Consider the following 22,028-nt stretch of genomic DNA (forward strand, 5'->3'; position numbering starts at 1 on the left):
TCCACATTTTTTGTCCATAATTTGCTTTCTAAAAGCAAATACATTTATTAAAACACAGGTATTTATTCATCATATTCAAACTTCCTTTTAATTTTCCCCCCTTGTATCTGGTTATGTTTTAAATAAGCTTTGAGTTGTTAAACATAGAAGGAGACAATTATCATTTTTTGGTTAGGACATCCCTTAAAAATTATGAATAAGTAATAATACTAGTAAGACTTCAAAAAGAACTAACAAGACAGGATATCTCACCAAGCATATTTGAACAAATACTGATGGCAGAGCATGCCTGCAACCTGATGTATCTATTCGAACTCAAACAAGCCACCACTCCATATGAATTGTCTGCAAAATGAGTTTATGTTACTTGCTGCCTTTATAAAAGTGTTTTAGGTATAGTTTTTGAAATACAAGTCTAGATTCTACAGCAGCATAAACAAAACTAAACATAAACATACAGTGTCAGTCAGCAATACTACAGTCGTAAATTCCTTGTCTCCCACTCCTTTCTCTGTGCTGCCACTGGCATTCCTGTGATCTTGCAATAAGGACTGGTTAGAAAACTAAACCTTCAGAAAACTAATCCTAAATGTTGTACAGCCTTATTCCCGTTTGATCTTTGAACCACATCGCTTGAAGTCAAGAGAAGCCTCAGTGCCAGAAAAATACAAGACTATTTACGTAAGGAGCAGTTCAGCACAGCACACAAAATTATCATTTCTGTATACACATATCTGAAGTTAGGGGTCATTTGTGAAAGTCAGTTCGTTATTATATATATATATATTTATATATATGTATTTTCAATCTACAGGTGGCTCCACTCTGCTGTTAGTTTTTGCCAGTTTTGATGACTCATCACATTATTATGTGATCCTTACATAAGGTTAGTCAGTTTTAAGGTTCCTGTCTTATCTAATTTCATAAAATATTCATTTTGGGGGACTCTCCAACAACATACTTTTTCTCAGATAACCTAGCCATCTTTGGATCACCCAGCATTATGCATCTTTCTTGAGATGCAGCTTTCATTAAGACGTGGTATCTTATTCAAGTTTTGTCCAAATTTTGTTCAGGATAGCCTTAATATATGCATCCATTCTTACTTCAGAGTTCCCAGATTTCTCAAAATCCCTGGAAAGTTCAAGTTAGTTACCAACAGAATACTTATATACATACATACATACACATATATTCATGGCAGATGTATTTATGCATAGTATCTTAACTATTTGCTGGTAACATTTTCACTTTTAACTGCTGTAACACTGCGATAATTAGCTATAAAATCTGTTTATCTAGATGCATGTTGCTTATATTCAGACCACAAACAAGTCACAGTTCTGCTCCGCCATCCCACAAAAAGAGCAGCTAAGACTGAAACCGATTCTCACATCACTGACCACTTCTTATCCATGACCAGCAAAGCAAATAATCTACTTGGCCTGTTCAACATCTATGGAAAAAGTGTTACCATCACAATCAGAAATTTCCAGGATTGTTTGTAGCCTATTGTGTTTACCTTCCAGCAGATGGCTGAATTTTGCCTCAAACTATGAGAACCAGCACAGCAAAAGCAACAAAACTGAACAGTCACAAGAGACAACATAGTAAATTCCAACTGGATAGAAGGAAAAACATTTTCACAGCGATGTGGTTCATACTCAGGAAAGTTGGCAATCTATAGCCTTTGAGATACTGAACATTCAACTGGACAATACCAGGAGCAACCTGATTCAACTTCAAAGGTATCCTGCCTTCAGCAGAAAAATGGACTAGGAAATCACCAAGGGCCCCTTCCAACCTAAATTATTCCACTTGTCTGTGTAATCTAACTTGCTGCCCTAAGGATGTTATATAGCAATATTATTTTCAACAAACATTTACCTGACATGTAATGAAAGACCTTAATCTTCTGCAGGGCTAGAAAATTTTGTGATCTTCTCCAGTTCTTCTCCACCTTCACTTACAACATTAGACCCATTTCCAGCTTGGGGTTCACTACAATTGCCAATCTCTTTTGTAGAATTTCAGTAATATGTGTTCCCTCTTCAGAATATGTGTTACTAATTATTTGATCCCAAGCAAATTTCCTTGCAATTGTCCCTACTGTTGTACTGAATATCTTATGTTTTTTATTTTTAAGAGAAATTAAACCCTATCATCCAAGTCACTGTATAATCTCTATCTTCTAATCATCTACGTCTTATAGTCACATTTTTAACTGTAACATTCACATTATTAATTAAAATATTAACTATAGTAGTTCATTTTTATATCCATTTCCAAGATTGCTTTTTTAGAATACATGTGTTTTCCTGTAAAAATCACTACTTGCCTGTTACTTGCATCTGTAATCTTCCATTATGGGTGTTACTTGTATCAGATCTTGGTGAGGCTGTGGCCATGTCAGAGGTTTAGGCTTTAGCCTAGAAAGAAAAAAAAAAAAGCAAACAGGTAGCTTATTAAAAAGTACTTATCTTTGCATGTTAGCTACAGCTAGTAAATAAAATGTTCAACCAATCACAAGTTACCAAATGTTTTTTTATGTATGGCAGAACACATTATTTCATAACAGCAGTTAAAAAAAGCAATTACTTTGGAAATTTGTCCCATGTTACATCTCTGTGGATGTGTATGTTACTTCAGGAACATATACATACATTTACATAGTTTAGAACAACTGTGTAAGGCAAGAAAAGAAATTCAGCTATGATATATCAATATTCCTCTCTCTAGAAGATACTCTTATGGTCTGATTTCAGATGAGCAAAGCACTCACAACTTCAAATGAACAAAATGTCTGAAACATTTACATGCTTGAAAATCAAGCTGTCGCCAGAACAATACACTCAAGCAGTAACACAAGTGATTCAGACGACAAACATTTGCATTCTATCCCTAGATTTGCCATCAGCTTTCTACACCACTGTTATCCACCCACAAATCACTTCCCTCCTCTATTGAGACAATAAGCCCTTTACGAGGACTACTCCACTCAGTGACTAAAACAGTGTGTCTCAAATCCCAGCTGGTGCATCTCTTGGTGCATTTGAAGCACATGCAAACAGCATCACTCCTGTCCTCCTAAATTACTACACCTGACACGCATCCAGAAGTAAAATATTCTGTTTCTATCAGACAACTATTTTTTCACGAGGAAAAATACACTTTTCATGATCTGTATGAACTTCCAGATATTTATTTTTGTGTACACTGATTGGTTTCAATAATAATAATATGGGAACAGTTGTCACTAAACCTTTTTCATCATGCACTTCTATAAGTAAAAATATTTTGAGTATGTACTTCCAATATGTGTGTATTTATTTATAAATTACATATATATATACTACTGTACTAAAACATTCTGTATATATAAAAACAGACGAGATAAAGATAAAATAAACAGTATTTTTAAACAATATATAATGGTACACAAAACCTTTATGCTATTGCTAAAAAAAAGGAGGGTTTTTTTGTGAGAGTCATCTGATTGAATATGCTTCAGCATTTTTTAAAAAGTTGACTTAACACTTTATAATACAGTGATTTGAATGTCTAGTTTTAAATTCAGTTTATTGGCTGTCATAGTCGGAAAAAACAATTTATAAATATATGAGCATCTAAATGAAAGTGCATCACTGGCTACACTTTCTAAATCATGACACTCATTTTTCATTCCCATCCACTAATTATACAAGATTTTTTCTTGAAGTTTGGCCAGTGGAAGGTGTTGCATTTCTATATTTTTAACAAATTTTCAGATTCTGAAACCCTTAACTAAGAGAACTTTTAAGCCGGTAAAAGTTTAAAAGTTTAAACTTTTAAACTGCTTCCAAGTTTAAGTGTACAAATATGGGAGGTTTTACAGATGATATGCATCTTTTCTGGCAACAAAAAAATCCCACAGTGGTGTAAACATTTCCAAACATCTATTTTCAAAATGCTCTCTCCATAATATCAGCTTATTTCAAAAAGCAGTCATTTTCTTGCTCATTGTTAAAATGTCACCTTCACTTTCAAGGGAAGGTGTCTTAAGGGTCTTTATTTTCTTTATTTTTTTTAAAATAACTGTTAGTCAGCATACTGCTGACAGTCACCTGTTATCACTGAACAGGTCAATTTGTAACACTTGTCTTTTTGTGAAATAAAACACATAATTAATCATAATAATTAATAATAAAAACATAATAACTAATACGTTTTGCAGCTCTTCTAAGCACTTTGCCATGATAACCAGCAAACTTCTGCATGGTACAAAAGATTTTCCTGGTCATTCCCCATGTCATTACAGATTATTGTAAAGATTCTACTATTTAAAGGCCTTGTTTTCATACAATGAACCACAATTATGACATCCTGAAGCATTTTATACACTTATGGCTCCAACTTCCTTCTTGCTTACCTATTCATGATGCAGTAAATAAATTCTATATGTGGTGCTCACCTTGTAAACCTTACCCCAGAACCTTTTTCAGTTCAGTAAAATCAGCCACTCCATCTGTGGTTACATTTGTACAGTTTTTTCATTTTAAAAAAAAATGCTGCTACTGAAGAAGATAGTGTTTAGAATTCACTGCTAAGAATATATCTTGTTTGGTACATCTTTCCCTAGGGACTTAGTTCTTTGTGAATTTCATTATGGACACAGAATTTAGCAACTACGTTAAACTGAGCCACATTACAAACCAAACATCTATACTTTCATCCAGCTGTCAGTACAGCAAGCTTCTCCCACTGTGCAATTTTTTCTAACTTGTTTCTTCAAAACTTTGGCAATGTTTTCCAGACATCTTCCAATAGTATCTGCTGACAAAGGAATGCATTTTAGTTTGCCACCACATTGTTTTCCATGTATTATTTCAGACATTTTTACTGTGGCAGGAAGACCAAGTGTATTCCCATCACTATGTGGCTTCTATGTCTTCTGCTACTGAAAAATCTCAAAAGAGTTTTCTATATATCTATCATTAAGTTTAGTGAAATCTTGTAAAGTCTTGGATTGAGTATTGACTGGATTGAGTAATGACTAGCGTTGCTGAAAAAAATTGTAGACGTCTGTCTTCATGTTCTGGGTGCTTAGTTTTTAAATGCCTTGCTAATTGTGATGGTTTCATGCTATCATTAGCTGATATCTCAAGATACAATGTTCTCTTAGGGTGAGGTTCATCATTTATAGTAGTGGATGTAAATCCGTATTTGAAATACCCTTCTTAATGAACAAAATTTTTTGGCCGACTTCTTGTCAGATCTAATTGCCAAACGACCAAGAGCTCGTACCAGGAGTAGAAGCATCAGCTCTGACATGTTCTTAGTATTCACATTATTAGTATTATCTACAATCCATGGTCTCTTTGCAGGATTTTTTTTTAAGCTGCTTGCCTATTTTGTTAGGGTTTGTTTGGTAAAAACTAAATAATATAATCCATAAATCCGCCTAACTGGTCACAAGTGAACTGTATCCATTACAATACACTGGAAGTGAATGAAGAAATGAAGGTGCTACTGCTACCTCACCATACTGCATAATACTAAATCTGCCTTCAGGACACCTCATGTACCAAATGTGACACAGGACTACGTGACATACAGACCAAGCGAGGGTGCCAGTGTAAATATGTGTACTAAAAGCTTTCTTTCTTATTTTTCAGATAAAATATGAATCCTAGATTTTCTTCCCACATCTGGCTGGCTGGTCTTGTGCATATGACTTTGGAGGCCACTGACATGGAAGACATCATAAGAGCAACATATGCAATCAATTCTGAGGCAAGTAAACTCAAATTCTTCACTAGAAACCAATATCTAGTTCTAAACGTACATTAAAAAATGAGTTTAGGTATACTTTTTTAACTGACAAATTATGATTATTTTTACTGGTGGTTTTTTTCCTGCAACTGTTCAACCTGCATAGATCTAATGGGGTTTTTTTTGTTTTATTTGTTTGGTTGGTTGGGTTTTGTGTTGTTCTGAGTTTTTTAACTCTATTCCAAGCATGCACAAAGCAAAATAAATGCATAATGAAATAACTAACTAAATAAATAAAGTGTGTCAAAGTCCTCAGGTAGACAGTTTATTGCATAATCTCCTGAGACTTCAGGTTTCATGTGCTGATTTATCTACCAGGCATACCACCTGCCCTAACCTGAGTTTCTTGCTCTGCTTGCTGCTAACTGCATTTGGCAAACATGTTTGCTAATTTTCTGATAACAGGGAAGTGAGAATTCACTACATTTAGCTTTGCATCTTTTCCCTTGAAGAAAAAAATGACCAATTAGCAATTATTACAATGGACAGCTGATGGAGATAAAACAAAGTTAGGCTTAAGGGTTGGCTGAAGGGCTGTTTATAACTACATGATTGTTTACAACTACATGATGCATCCCATCAACAGTTCCCTGATCTGTTCTGCCCCGTAAATGGAACATCCTTCTCTAATAGAAGTCTATTTTATATTCTTGCCAATATGGTACACCCAGGTGCGTTTACACAGCAACGATTACAGTTTCACACTTCCTTTATGTTGTAATAAAATACTGACATGTCTGTCAAACACTACAAAGTAAAATATATGGAAGTTCAAAAAAAAGCATTTAAACTTTTCAAAATAAACAGACTTTTTTATCAACAATACACGAAGAAAGTTTTATGTTGTGGTTTCTATTCAAAAGGGCTTTGCTGAACAGACTAAATTAGTTGAACTGACTAATTCTGTTTTCATCATGTACCAAAGATTCCAAAGCTGCAGTCCACTCATCCTTGCTTAACTGATTAGGAATCAAGAACTGGTGAGGAATTAAGAGGAAAGTAAACACTAAATTTTCTCTGAGTCAAAAGAAAACTCATCAATTGTTTTTCCTAGAAACTTCTTTGCCAAGGATATGTCAAAAAAAAAATTATTTAGCCTTCAGTCATCAGTTATTTTCACCAGTAACTATCCAAACTCAGCTACTGACATTTTTAAATTGTTAACCTAAATTATTGCCTAATTTAAATTTAAACTATTGCCTAACCAGCTCAGATGCAGGCTGGTTCTCCTGGGAGACAGCCTGCTCACATGAAAATATTTGTCATTTTCCTTCAAGATTCCTTCTTATACACTGGGTCACACTCACTTGCAGTCAAACACATTTTTACTCCAGGTAAACAAAGCCTTCAGAAAGTTGGCCAAGTTAGATGGTACAAGATGAACTATCTTATCTAGAGTTTTGGACACCTATTACTTCCTAAAGGCTGGTCAGACATATGACAAACACTGCTGCACAAAGAAGAGAAGCATAATCCAAAATTTATCCCCTCAAACTTTGATAGGAAAATTACTGATGCAGACATAGCAGGGGGCAGAGGTGAGGTGGGACATGGGACAACAACTCTATTTATCACGTGGACTGCAGTGGTGATAAAAACAGTATTAATGACATTGTGTAAGGTACTAGTACTGACTATTCAAGAAAAGGACAGGACACAAAAAGCTCTGCTGGGAGAACAGAGTCAATGAAAGAGCAGTCTAAAATTAATAAAGACTGGAAGTAAATGGTGTTGACATAAATGTTTCCATATGTCTCAGGTTTCTGGGGGGCAAGGCTGCTGCAGAGAGAGCAAGTATACAGTGTATGAAACTAAGCAGGGACAGTAAAGAAGTCACATAGCAGAAGGACTGACAGACTTGCACAAGGATGGGACTACCACCTTACCTTTTTAGAAGTAAAACCTTTAAGCTGAAAAAGATTTTTAGAAGTTCTACTAGAGATTTTTCAATTACTGAAAATGTAGAAGCTTTAAGGATTAGCAACCTCCTGTCTTTATGATCCAGAGGAAACTATTCCTGCATGGCCAAAAATAAACAAAATTTCAAGCAAAGAAGTTGTCTTCTCTTGATGAAGACAACTACATGGCAACTACACCAAGTGAAGTGAAGATATTCATTTGGAGTATTGAGAAGTTTTCATGGCCAGTTTTTATGTCTAAAGAAAAATACTTGTACTTTCTTGATCTAATTTGCAAGAAAGTCTACAAAAAAACTGAGTAACAAATTATTTTCTGTGGTACCCACTGCTAAACTTAACTCAGACAAATACTGATAGACTGAAATGCAGGTCTCCACCTTAACAAATTCTGGGATAGTTAATTTATTAAAATTAAAAAATAACAACTTGAAACTATTTAATAGAATAGTTAGCTTTCAAGATTATAAGATTCCTCCAGACCCCTTTAGTACTTAATTTTTACTAATAGTTTCTCCAATTCCTTAGTTACTGATGAGTTTTATATATATATATATATATATATATATATATGTATGTTAAAAAAAAAAAACAACAAAACCAATGGTATTCCATGAGACTCATAAATATTACATATGGAAGCAAAAAGATCTGGAAAACTTTAAAGGAGAGTAATATGTACTGTTCAAAACACTTGTAACTGTGGGACACATCTATGCTAATAATGAATACTGGAAACTTCTTTTTGAGTCAAAGGAGAGGTGCTCCAGTGCCTTAATCCTCTTGATAGCCCTTCATTAAACTCTATCCATCCTGTCCATGTCTCTTTTGCACAGAGATCCAGGTGTGGCCTCACTAATGCTGAATAAAGGGGAAGGATCACCTCCTTCAACCTGATGGCAATTCTTTGTCTAATGCAGCCCAGGACACCATTTGTCATCACCGCCCCCATGGGTACACTTCTGCAGCATGTTCAACTTCATGCCCGTCAGGACCCCCAGATCATTTTCTGTCAGCAGAATGTCTTGCTTCTTCCTGTTAAAGCTCAAAAGTACTACCAAGACCATCTTCAACTGTTTACCTAGGAATAGTTTACAAACACTCCCGTCACCAAAAAAAAAAAAAAAAAAAAAAAAAAAAAAAAAAAAAACCAAAAAAAAAAAAAAAACCAAACAAAAAACAAACACAGAATTACTTGACGCTGAGAGGACTGGAAAAGGACCCCAAAATTGTTAATTAGTACTCCAACAAAACAAAGGAGAAGAAAGCTATGAGAATGTCCTCATACTTTCCATTTTCATTCACTTTTGAGAGTGAATCTTCGGACCAGCCAAAACAGTCAGGGATACAGAAGCATTTAATTTCCCATCTTTTCACAAAGCCCATAGCACGTACTTGTGGGTATAGATATAGTAGTGTCTTCCTTAGGATCTGCTTCGACATTAGTAGAATTTCAGCTTAAGCACTCTCCTTCTGCAAGGTTTATAAGGCCCTGACAATAAGGCAAGACATTAGCTCTTCCTGACAGTTAACTAACAGCTTCTCCAGAGATATTGCAACATCCCCGATACATTGCAAATATTTTGTTACTACGTTCCAAGTTAGCAACCCTACAGCAAACCTGCAGAGAAATTACATGGAAAGCAAACTGTTACTCTTCTTAAATCACAGAACATCCTGAGGTGGAAGAGACCCACGAGGATCACGTCATCCAACTCCTGACTCCACACAGGACTACTTAAAAGTTAAGCAATGTGTCTGAACACTGAACTGGAAACATTGGTCAGTTCCGAGGGTTATGATATCATTGGTATTAGTGAGACTTGGTGGAACGAATCCCACAGCTGGAGTGCTGGGATGACAGGATACAGGTTGTTCAGGAGGAATAGGCAGGGCAGGCAAGGTGGAGAATATAATCATTGATGAATTATTCTCCAGACAATTAGAGGAAACCCCTGGATTTGTAGCCCTTGTCCTTATTTCAGCTAATATCGACTGGAAGCACTACACCACTGTGATGAGCAAGTCTTGAAATTCTTGCACTCTGTAGGTGATAACTTTTTGCCACAAGTACTCAGTGATCCAACTAGCAAAGATGTCCTCCTGGACTGGCTATTTGTGAATACAGAAGGACTCATGAGGAATGTGATGGCTGGTGGCTGTCCTGGCCGCAGTGATCATGAAACAGTCCTGTTTAATTTTACATCCTTCTATGATAAGGCCTCCCACCTCATCAATAAAGGGAAGGTGGCTGATGCAGTTCTTTGGATTTTAGCATGGCTTTTCACACTGTCCCTAACAGCATCCTTCCAGACAAGGTGTCCAGCTGTGGAATGAGGTTCATGGTATGCTGGGTGAAGTACTGTCTGAACGGCAGAGCTCAAAGTCAAAGGGTTGTACTGAATGGGACTACATCTGGCTGGTGACCTGTTTCAGTGGTGTTTCTCAAGGCTCAGTTCCAGGGCAGTCCTGTTCAACATTTTTATCAATGATCTGGATGCTGGAGTTGAATGTACCATTAGCAAGTTTGCTGGCTGGAAATTGGGGAGGGAGGTGCTAATTTCTTCTCAGGGTATTCAGTGATAGGACATATAGGAATGGGTCAGCATTGCAGCAGGGGAGGTTCAGGCTTAACATTAGGAAGTATTTCTTTACTGAGAAGATGGTCAAACACTGTAACAGGTTTCCTAGAGAGGTGGTCGATGCCCCAAGCCTGTCAGTGGTTAAGAGGCATTTTGACAATGTCCTTAAAAACATGCTTTAACTTGTGGTCAGCCCTGAACTGCTCCGGCAGTTGGACAAAATGATTATTGTAAGTCCCTTCCAATTGAAATGTTTTACACTATTCTATTCTGACAGCTTGGGGCCATGACCACTTCCCTGGGGAACTTGTTCCAGTGCTTGACCACCCTTTTGAGGTCCTTTCCAACATAAACCATTCTATGATTCAGTGAAGAACTTTTTCTTATTAACCAACCTCACCTTCTATCACTGGACACTAGAAGAAGATCAAAACCTCTGTACCTGCTCCCCCTCATGAGGAAGTTGTAGGCAGCAATGAAGTCACCTCTCGGTCTCCTCTAAGTTGAACAAACCAAATACACTCAGCTGCTCCTCATAAGTCATGCCCTCTACTCCTCCTTTGGTCAAATTCTAATATTCTTCACACAAGGTCTGATATAAACATTTCTATATTTATCCTTCTTGAGCCAATCTACATGCATTTTCCATCCCTCCACCTCAGGAAATAAATCTTTGTCTACTCACATTGATATGGAAACCAAGCTACATACAAAACTATTTCATTTTCTGTATTTTTCATATGCATTCACTGACCATTGCTACAAATGCTCCAGTATTGATCCACGCATTATCTACAAGATATTGCTATCCTTATAGTAAGGTCTAAGAAAAAATATAGTACCATTACCGAGGTTTACAAAAAAATGTACTTTGAGGTGTTATGCAAGAGATCCAAACAAATGTCAGACTATGATTGCATTGCACACATCTGCCCGTTCTGTTCTGCCTTATACTTGGACTAGCAAGTACCTTTTTAGCCTTTTTTTTCCCAAGCAAATGTCACATGCATGACTCATATTGTCCACCTGCCTCTTCCCCCTCTTCCTTTCATCTCCATCCCTCTAAGTGAATTTGTTCACCACCAGACTCAGTTAAAATAAACTGAGAAGTAATATCCTCTGATACACGAAGTTCCCATGAGTTTCACAAAGCTCAGTAGTGCAGCAGAGGAAAGAGACACAATTTCACGTGCTTGCTGAGCAAAGGGCTGCATCGTGAGCTCAAGCTACCTAAGCCCCTCACTCAAAGGCTACACAATCACCACAGACCGCTCTGAATCAGTCTGAGCTGGAGTGGTGCACAGTCACTTTTTTACTACAAGTAAGAAAGGTCTAGAACAGCAGATGAAGAAGAGAATTGTAATGATTAAGAAAAATCTGAATGGAACCTAGTTCCACTGCTCACAGAATAACTTAGAGCAAAATATTTAGGGTACATTTTGCTTGTGAATTTTAATCACAATGATGATCCTAGGTCCTACCACAATATCAAATAATGAAAAATATCCTAATGCCTCCTCTGTGTATTACAGATAAGATCACACACACAGTGAAACAAATGGCGTAAACAATTCTGGAGCAGAACAATGGTAGTTAAAGGCCAACAGTCCAATACACATGTCAAGAAATCAGGGAAGAATCTTTTCTCCTTAATTCTAATATCTAGCTGAATAGTCCTCATATCTGCAGAAATATATAATATGCTAATTACACGAGTCTTCAGCCTCTCTGAGTTGTCTTCTGTTATGGGCAATCCTAATGCTTGGTATAAATTACTGTTCATCAGACTTGCATCAAGAGAAAGGTAAAGTAAATGTATTAAGATAGATTGTTAAAATATGGGCAGATTTTAGTGTACCTACACAGTAAACAGAAAATTTTACCCTAGTTACATATAGTAGCTCCATATTAAATTCAACTCTATAGGTAACATATTATAACAAAATCGAAAATGGAGAAGTGTGAGCTTCAGAACAGGCAGGCAGCCTGAGCACATACCAAGAGTGCCCAGATAGCTTATAAAATCCACTCACAGGAATTCGTGCCTGTCACCACCACCTTATTAGTTACAACAGCCTCGACTAGTGTGAGCACATCTCTACCACAGCCACAGCAAAATTAGCAAACATAAAACAACATCAAAGATGTTAACCAAGAGCGCTGCTGTTAGTGTTACAGTTCTCCTTCCCCTTGTTTTTATGGGGATATGAAGAAACCATGACTAAGGAATACCAATAATGGGAAATACATTAATACTGCCCTACAAAATAGTCTCCCAGCCTCCCCATTGTTTTGGTAAGTCAGTAAGAGACAACAATTCAAAGAGGGGAAGAGAAACCTACTCAGTGTTATGAAATAAAGTGGAAGAAAGGGTCTTTGCACACTTTTTGTCAGTAAGACATTTGATGTGATCCACCTCTCACCAGTAACTTTATCTCAAAAAATAGCTCAGAGAGGTATAAGTAGAATTCACTGCATGTTCTCACTCTCTTTTCTCTGAATATTTGATTTTTTAAAAGTGCTATGCAAGGCTCTTTCCAGCTGTCAATCTCAGCAGTGTTAAACCACTAAAACATGTCTGTCCTACTTCCAATCACAGACTGCACTAAGCTTACCAATTACTACCTGAGAGCACTCACCCAAGCACTTTCACTTATTTTTTCAAAAATAGCCCTTCAGTCTCTACAGTTCTAGAAAATTCAACTTGATCCTTACTAAGACTCCCGGCGGTTAAATACTCACTTCTTAAAACAGAGTTGCCTGCTTCTGCTTATTATTTTCTAATGCAATTCTAATTTGAGTTTATCTGATTCCAAAATTAACTATATAAAAATGACAAGCTGAGAACATGAAAATTAATAAAACACAAGTCTTACCAGAAAAATCCAAAGCTTGATTTCTCAAGGGCCAATACTGGACCAAAGTAATACATTGCATATTAAGTTTAACACATTACAAAAGAAACAGTGGATTATAAGAAAACATAATCTCACAAGGGTCAGTATCCTTTCTAGTGAAAAGTTGAAGTCTAAGTTATATAACTGGAAATTATTAACAGTTTATTCTTGAAAGCAACGCTGACTAGAAACCAGGTGAACACAAAAAGTGCACAGAAAAGACCATCCAACTCCCCACTGAAGGATGTCAGTTTTCAAAATTATTCCCTTATTCATGTTGATTTTCAAGGAACTTTTGAGGGTAGATATTAGAGATAGAGGAAACACAAGCAACAGAAAAGCACCTCCAGGGTCCTTTACCCAAAAAACATACAGTTGCATGATACGGTCAACATACAGGTCTTTCAGCCTGAAGAGTACTAAAAACCCTTAGTCATTATCCAAGTCTTCTTCCATATGAATCTGTCATCCTTGCTGTCCTTTTTTGTACCTTCTCCAGTTATACTTTAGAGCTTTTGAGACAGGGCAGAACATGGCAGAGATTAAAAAATGCACAAAGCATTCATTCAAGCTAGGAATGCACTGTGGATATAGATGATGTTGCCTGTTTTATTCTTCATTCTATTTCTACATCTTCTACATCAACCTTTGAAACCACCACTTTTTAAGCCGTGAGGTGTCAATAAACATCTGGAAAAATGTTTTTACTTCTCCTCTATCCACTGCGCAGGCTGGAAGGGTTAATGACCTTTCCCAAATCTTCGCTCGCGAAGACTGGCCATTATTAACAGAGAGAGATTGAAACACAAAATTTTCAAATATGCAGGAAAATAAGCCCAAAGTATATGTCTCGGCTAATACAGATTTATTTAATCTAATTTTAATTTCTTATGGCCTTTAAAGTTTTGAAACTGAAGCAACCAGCATAATAGATTTATACAAAGCAGACAAGAACAGCAATCAACTCTGAAAGCAAGCTGTCCCTCACAGTTATATTACAAAATATATATATATGGATGTGTGTGTATATATATATATAAAACCATTAAAAAAAAACTAACAAAGAAAGGCTTTAGTGGGCAGTCTAGACTAACTTACACATAAAAAGTTTATTCTCTGAAGTACAATCTGTATGATCTTTTTTATTAAAATCCCTATTACTTAGCAATGGATTTTCTCCTTGTCTGTATAACAATCTACTCCTTCTTTTGAATCATACATCAGCCAATCCCAATTGAATTGTGTAATAATTACTTCTTGATAGACTACTTTCCTCAATTTTTCAAAGTGTGCTCTAACGTTTCCTTGCTTAGTTTTATGACACAGGGTTAAAAGCACAGGCAGAACTTCATACATATTCTTTTCAAGGTTCTGTGGGCCTCTGCTAGAGGCCTCTCTTCCTTCATTTTTTCTTAATGCTAAAAATTAACAATATTTTTCATTTTGCACAGGAGCAGTACTATTCTTATAGTTTTCTCCTCAATTAGTTATTTTTTCCGAATCACAAATGGAATACAAACAACAAAGAAACCAAATAGTCCAAAGAGCTAAAGCTGGGAGATCCCCAGAACCATTTGCCATAGAATAGGAACATTTTCAAATATGCTTGTGTAAGTAATATAAAAATAACATGCAAGCTAGTATATGTTATATTCTGAACACATTCCAATATTCAGCTTTTTATTCCATTCCTGATGGTGCATTTTCAGAAAACAATTCATAACTATTTACACCTCATTTTGAACAATGGTTGTAGCTACTCCTTCCAACACACCTTGTCTCCTAAGTTAACAGAAAAAAATGTAACTACCACCAAATATTAAACTACTCACTGTCATTTCCATCGGAAGGTTCAGCTTCCATTACTCAATAAATAATTTCACTATCTACAGATTTTGCCAGTTCATTAGCAGCAGACATTTGTCATATTACAAACTAAGATTCCAACTAGTTTTCTTCTGCATAGCAATTCCTTTAACAATACAGTTTAACTCACCATCCCATGACAACACATTTTGTCAACAACCTCTCACAAGACATTCGACCAGGGATTTACTTTATTTTATTTTGAAATAACACACTGATATCAGTCTTCCATCAGATTTTTAATACTAACTGAATTTTTCCTGTCCTTATAATTGACATCCACAAGTCAAAACACATTTCTTTTTTTCCTCTTCTTTTTTTTTTAAAGCCCAAAATCTTTCCAGCTACTACAGTAAGACAGCGATCATTTTTAAAAAAGATAACTCTGTAAGAAGTTAGCTGGAAGTGGAAATAAATTATGCCAAGAATGGAGGAATAAAGGGAACTGAAATTTAAGAAAAAGCAGCTTCCACGCTTCTAACCCGAGGGGAAAAGGGAAGTTTGGCAATCATATTACTCTTCATCTTCTATTGAGCTTTCCTCATATATATTTTATTTTGCTTTTTGATTGTTACAAACAGATACTCTTATGTCATTGCAGATGCTAAGAAATACAAGAAAGCTAATTTTGGTATACTAGTTAGTAAAAACAAGGTCATCTTTTAAGACTAATGTATCATAATCTGTTCAGCAGTTTTAGTTCGTCCCTACAAACAACAAAAAAAAAACTTACTGAATTTCTCAAGAACTAGCAGAGCACTGTGTTTCAAAACTGAACATGTGTTATTTTTTTCAGTTCTAATGTCCAAGAATATTATGCAATTTTACCGATTATCAACTTTATCTTTCCTTTTTTACTTTACCCTTTTGTGAAACGACAGCTCCTTTGGTTTGATCTATACTGGGAAATCGTTGGCTACCTTGAAATGCACATACAATCCAAAGTCTCTCATATCTTTCACCCACACATATGAGGAGCAGATAAAACTTTTTTAGTTGTTTCTTTTTTTAAAGGCCTCTCCTGCTAATCTCCTGCTCCATTTAGAAGCTTATAGCAAAAAATCTGGGTTAGAAGCCCCAGTAACTAGAAATGTGCACAGAATATCCTCTGTATACTTCTGTCTATGCTCACAGTAGCACAGACAAGAGCTCTCCTCTGCCCACTTCAGGCTACAAGGCAAAGATCCTTAAATTCATAAATCAGAATTATTTTGCTGTTTATCTTCAAAATGTGACTTCCACTTCTCATTGATTTTTATATTGCTTTCTTCCATCTCCACAATGATTTTCTGCCAAAAAAGTCTAAAATCCTAATGGGATAAAAGTACATGGGAATAATTTTGTGCCATTTGAACTACTTGACGAGGTCAGTTACTAACACGCATTTAAATTCCCAAAGCCATTTACACATAAGACAAATCAAGAGACTGTTCTACTGTGTTTTCATAAACAGATGATTATATTTGAAAAAAAAATATTCCAAAGTGATTTGGGCCAATGAAAAATTTCATGTATTAGACATCAGAGGCTGAATTTCATCGCAAAAGAAAAGACTATTGGCTGTACTAGTTACATCACTCCAAGTTAACATCCTCACTGATGTTAAGAAGTCTTCAGGTTTTGAACTGGTTACATTTAAGTATGCTCAGGTCCTAGCCACTTAAAGCAGAACATAAGCATCTCTAACATATTCCAACAAAAAGAAAAGGGTGATTAATAAAAGCCCAAGAATTTAATCTGCTTTGTTAAATACATGCTTCACTCCAATTTTTATTGAAGACTTTATTTTAGTCAAAAGCCCTTACATAGTAACACAAGCAGCACAGCTAATTTCAGTTGATTTTTCAAAATCAGCAGAATTCAAAAGTTAAATCCAAAGCCATATTCTCATTTAACAGGATTTTAATGCCTTTTTTTGGGGCAATACTGAATTATCAAACTGTACATTATATTATATTAAGAATTTACACAAACCTAAACATTGACTAAGGGAAGAGGGAATTAAAAAAAAATTGTTTCTTTGCCATACATATGCTGCTAGAGCAACACAGTCATGTAAACCTGCAATGATTAATTGCTTCATGCTATATGTGTAATAGTTATTAAGTCCTACATATAACAGAAACCTAAAGGTTTCCCTGACATACTTTCCCTGCAATGCTAAGAAATTTAAAGTAAAAAAATCTAGCACCCTGTAAACAATTCTGACATATTATAGCCACTCTGACAGGTGATCATTTCTCTGGAATCTCCAGTGTTCCTCTGTAAAGCAACACCACATTTGCAAAACAGAGCTAAACTTAAGTCTGCTTCTGGTTAAACTAGCAGGTCCTCAAACACAGCAAACGCATATCCCAAGCAGAAGGAATCAGAACTTTTCACTTACAGAAAGCAATTAAAAACAAAAACTCCTTCTTACTCCCTCTTAAAAAGTATTGTAGTAAATTTTAGCAAAAACCATGCAATGTCACTGTTCTACAAGGGAAAGAAAATAAGCAGGTGCACCACTCTAGGACCTGTTCTTTTCTACAAGCCTTTGGAATGCCTCTTCTAGACACTCCCAACTCCTGCTGATGGGGAAGAAGAGGTTTCTCTCTTGAGAAACCTCTTAAGTTCCTTCGAGAAAACAGAGGTGATACTTCCCTTACCTATGGGCACTTTGTCACCACAGGAAAACGTCAGCAGATTATGATAAATCTGAACAAACACCTACACAGAGAAATGGGCTACTGATGCAATGACAACAAACTTTTAAAGAAGGACCCAGATGTAATCAGCTCCTACCCTCTGCATTTGGACACAGACCAAAGCAATATGAAGGAATGTCACTAAGCATCGCTTAGCTCAGAATTCAAAGGAAGAGTTCAGCAGTTCTGGTTTACAAGTTTCATAAGGACAGCAAAAATGACAAGATCTTGGTTAATACGACACTACCATGGAAACTGGGGAGCCTGCCCCAGTTGACACACTTTCATACAGGAACGCACACTGGAACAGCTTTTCTGATTTTGGGTTGCTATGCAATTGCAGGTGAATGTTATCCTGTGCAGGAGCAATTACGTGCAGTACTAACCCAACTTAAAAGATATGACATTTTTATCAGTAGCTTTACTCCTTTTCTGCAGTCTTTATGAAAAAAGAGTAACTTACAAGAATCACTTAAGCACAGCTTGCAGCTAGGACTTATTTTTGTTTATTATTCCATCCATTACCTCACTATGCCTTCACACTTCATTATCTATAAATTCTGAAATGAACTTGGGTTTTTTTTTGGGGGGGAGATTTAGGTTTTGGGGTTTTTATAAGCTAACAATGACTGTTTCCTGTAAGTGCATAAAGAGTAGTTATTTCCAATTAATAAACATGGCTTAGGCCATAATTTTTTGATTATGGCACCTTAGTTTTCAAATCTACTATTTTAATGGCATTGGAATACTGAACATGAGTAAACTGAATGCAATACCAACTTCCTGTCATAGATCCTTACCTCTGATTCTTCTTTGTGTCCAAGACCCAGGAGAAATGTCTTTCCACACACATTGTTTTATGAGAAACAACAGAGAAGTGGGTAAAAATTCCAACTTATCAAAATTTCCAACTTCATATGGAAAGATAAGAAGGAAAAAAGAAAAGCAATAAAACTAGCAAACATATCACCTTCTTCCAAGGGTTCCACAGACTCGGGAAAAGGGGTTGGCTCTGAACTCAATCAGTATTCCTGTGATTTAAGAAGCACTTGAAGACAGGTGATTATTTAACTTTAGTGCCAACACTTAAATAAAAACATACTGGCTGACTTAAAATGTTTTTTTCATTGATGTTTAGTAACAAATGTAAACTATTCTTCAAAAAAATAATCCAAATTCTTTTGGTAATTAAATGTCCCATGTCGAGAGATTAAATCAGTCCCAGGTATGTAAAACTACTCCTAAGTTTTCAAGTAAAATAGTGAGTTTAAGGGAATTATTCTACAGTATCACTGGAGAAAGTCTACTGACAGTATTAAGTTGGTGAACCTAGAAGCACTTTAAAATACAGCTCAAAATACATATTGAAAAGGCAAAAAAGGAGTTCTAAACCCACAGTTTCACAAGCAACATCAACTGAAAGTATTTCTAGTTGCCCCATTTGAAAGCATCTTTATCAAGAGTCCAGGTAAACTGTGCTTCTGCAGCCCTAAGATTTTTTTCAGAATGATGAAAACCCCTGCAGATGTTTTCTCTCTGCGAAATTTCTTTAATCTTTATTAGTATTAAAATCAACAAGAAACAATAATTCAGTTTATACCTTGACCAACACAGACTCACATAAGGCAGCACACAACACTTAAAAAAAAATAAACAACCAGTCCAAGTTAGTAAAGCATTATCACAGACAACAATAATCAGTTTGTTTCTATATCACAAAGGGATTAAAACAGAACACCAGTTTGAAGGGGAGACTCATGAAGGCCATACCGTCTTTCACATGTATGATCCTATATAACCCAGTTACCTGCAGTGGGTGACTGCATCACCTAGTAAGTTAGTATTATAAGACTTGCATAACCTGAGTTTTTTTCAATGCACAATATCCTGATGACTTATTATATGACACAGGTGCCCTGTGAAAATACAACTGAAATATAAATACCTCTTTTTACTGTTTCACCCAAACATCAAAGAGCTCCCATTAAAATGATGAGGTGGTGTTAAGTCCTTTTCTTTCTTTGATATATAGTTTAAACATTTACAGATCTGGAAGCAGAGCTCCTAGTTAAACTGGGATGAGAATTGGTATCATTCCAAAAATAAGACAACTACAAATAAAATCAAGTAAATAAACAGTTGGATTGAGTTGTAACATTTTGCAACAACGTAAACAAAGATAAATGACACAAACAGGTCTTTTGAGATCTTGAATTCACAGTCTGCTCAGCCAAACACACATCATGAGGGCCCCGAGAGACAAGCAGATACCTATAATCTGAGCGGTGCCCGAAGCCACTTCGCGCCCCACCGTGCCCTCTGCCTCTGAGCCGAGGCACACTTTGGCACCGTGAGGAGTGACAGCAGTGCACTGGAGAGGGGAAACGGCTCTTCACCTCCTCCCTGCCCGGCTTCACCAAGGGAAGGTGAACCGAAACGTAACAATATCCTTCTCCTGTTTTCACCCGGCAGATAAGCAAGCGGGGGCCGGCCGTGGAACTGCCTCACTGACTCCCGGCCACTAAAGCCTCTCGCAATCCACTCAGCGTTGACACAGGTCAGGACTCAGTCCTCAGTCACCCTCGCAAAGGCCGTAGACAGGAATAAACAAGGTTATTCGCCTGACACCGGACACCGGCGACACTCTCCCTCTCTCTCCCCCCGCCCCACACCTCCACAGACTCAACATAGCCCCGACCCTCCCTCCCATCGCCAGGTGCGGGCCCAGAGGCCCTGAGCCCTGTCCAGACTCGAGCCAGGGTGGGAGACGGCAGGGAAACACAACAATCCTCCGGGCACCATATGGGGCATCGGGAGGGGAGAAGCAACAGCCGCCGCCGCCCCCCGCCAGCAGCGCCCGAGGGGTGCGACGAGTTGCACTGCCGGAAAAGAGAGACCGAGACCTCAGTAGAGCTCCCTTCGCCATTTTAGCCCCCACGCCCATTCCCCTCCTCCCCGCCCCTCGGTGACAGGGGGCAGCTCGCACCCGTCCAGCGCCCAACCCCCTGCCCCTGCCGCCCCCGCTCCCCCACGTCCGAACGGCGGCGAAGAGCGACGAGAGCGGCAGTCGCGTTTCTGCCGGGCCAGACCGCAAGCCGAACCGGCTGCGGCACAGCCGGTTTTGTTCTCTTACCGTGGCTCGCAGCCTCACAGCTGCTGCCGCCTCCTTCTCCTTCCTCCCACCTCTTTCTTCTTCTCCGTCGCCTCCTCGCCGCCGCGGCGGCTCCTCACCCCTCCGCGCCGCGCTCCGCCGCCGCCACCGCGCAGAATGATGCCATCTCACAGCGGCATCGGCGGCTCCTGCATAACAGCCCTCCTCCCGCCGCCGCCCCTCCTGGTGCTGCTCCTGCTTCTGCTGCTGCTGCTGCTGCTCCCGCCGCTCCTGCTGCTGCTCCCGCCGCTCCCGCCGGGCGCCCCCGACGGCCGAGCCAGCCTCGTGCGCGCGCCCCGGGCACGGGCAGCAGGAACTTGTGGAGCTGGAGCTGGAGCCGCCGCCGCCCGGGCGGGAGGGCCCAGTCGGCACCGAGCAGTGCGCAGCGGCGGTGGGAGGGAGGAGGCGAGCCTGAACCGAGGCTCTTCAAAGGGGACAGGGCTTATTCCTAGCGCCTGCCCCGGGCTGAACCAAGTCGGGCGCCGCGGCGGGGAGAAGAACGGAGAGCACGGAATCGACCTCGGGGGAGGCGGGGTCGGGCTGCAGCGCCGGGGCGCCGTGCGCGGGGCAGAGCTGCTGGGGCAGGATAAGGAGGGTTCCCGGTAGTCGCTGCCCCCCGAGAAGGCTCCTCTGCGGCGGCGGCCACGAGAACCAGCACACCCCGGTGCTGTGCGAGCGATAAAGGCGGGGGGTGTCTCCTCCACCCGCCTCCCGCCCTCCCTCCCTGGCCGCGCAGGCAGGGCGGGCTCCTGTGGGAGGCTCAGCCGTCGCCGTGACAGGAGCCACTGTCCGGCTGGCAGCGGGTTCCCTCCGGCTGGTCCCCGTCCTCCGCCGCCGGACCTCTCTTCCCTCCCTAAGTAACTTACCCTTTCCCGTTCTCGGGCGGGCGGATGTAGGCGGGGGAGAGGCAGCTCTCGCAGCTCTCGACGGTGGCGGAGAGGCCGCCCGGCTGCCCCGCTGCCGGGCGAGACACCGCCCGCCCCACGGCACCTCCGGCAGCCGAGCACGGGGACGGCTTTCCCCTTACAGGAAGCTGAGGCATTCCCTGCGGATTTGCAAACCTAGAAGTACTTATATGCACAAACATGTGAGGCTGAAGCTGTGCCTTACACTGAAGA

At 38.9% G+C, this 22,028-nt stretch overlaps 1 protein-coding gene across 2 annotated transcripts in view; it reads right to left on the minus strand.

The window, feature by feature from the left end:
* WWP1 (WW domain containing E3 ubiquitin protein ligase 1) overlaps positions 1–20,973 on the minus strand; it is a 56,964-nt gene extending 35,991 nt beyond the window's left edge. For both annotated transcript variants that reach the window (XM_027736487.2, XM_027736490.2), the window contains exons 1-2: positions 20,893–20,973; positions 2,339–2,429 (exon numbers count right to left, since the gene is read on the minus strand). In XM_027736487.2, coding sequence (XP_027592288.1) covers positions 2,339–2,408 — 70 coding nt within the window. In that variant the 5' untranslated portion in view covers positions 2,409–2,429; positions 20,893–20,973. The remainder of the gene's footprint in view (positions 1–2,338; positions 2,430–20,892) is intronic.
* Positions 20,974–22,028: the final 1,055 nt, after the last annotated feature.

This window comes from Pipra filicauda, unplaced genomic scaffold (assembly GCF_003945595.2).
Source record: "Pipra filicauda isolate LSUMZ 115617 unplaced genomic scaffold, ASM394559v2 scaffold20_size4479445_pilon, whole genome shotgun sequence".
Classification (NCBI taxonomy): Eukaryota; Metazoa; Chordata; class Aves; order Passeriformes; family Pipridae; genus Pipra; species Pipra filicauda.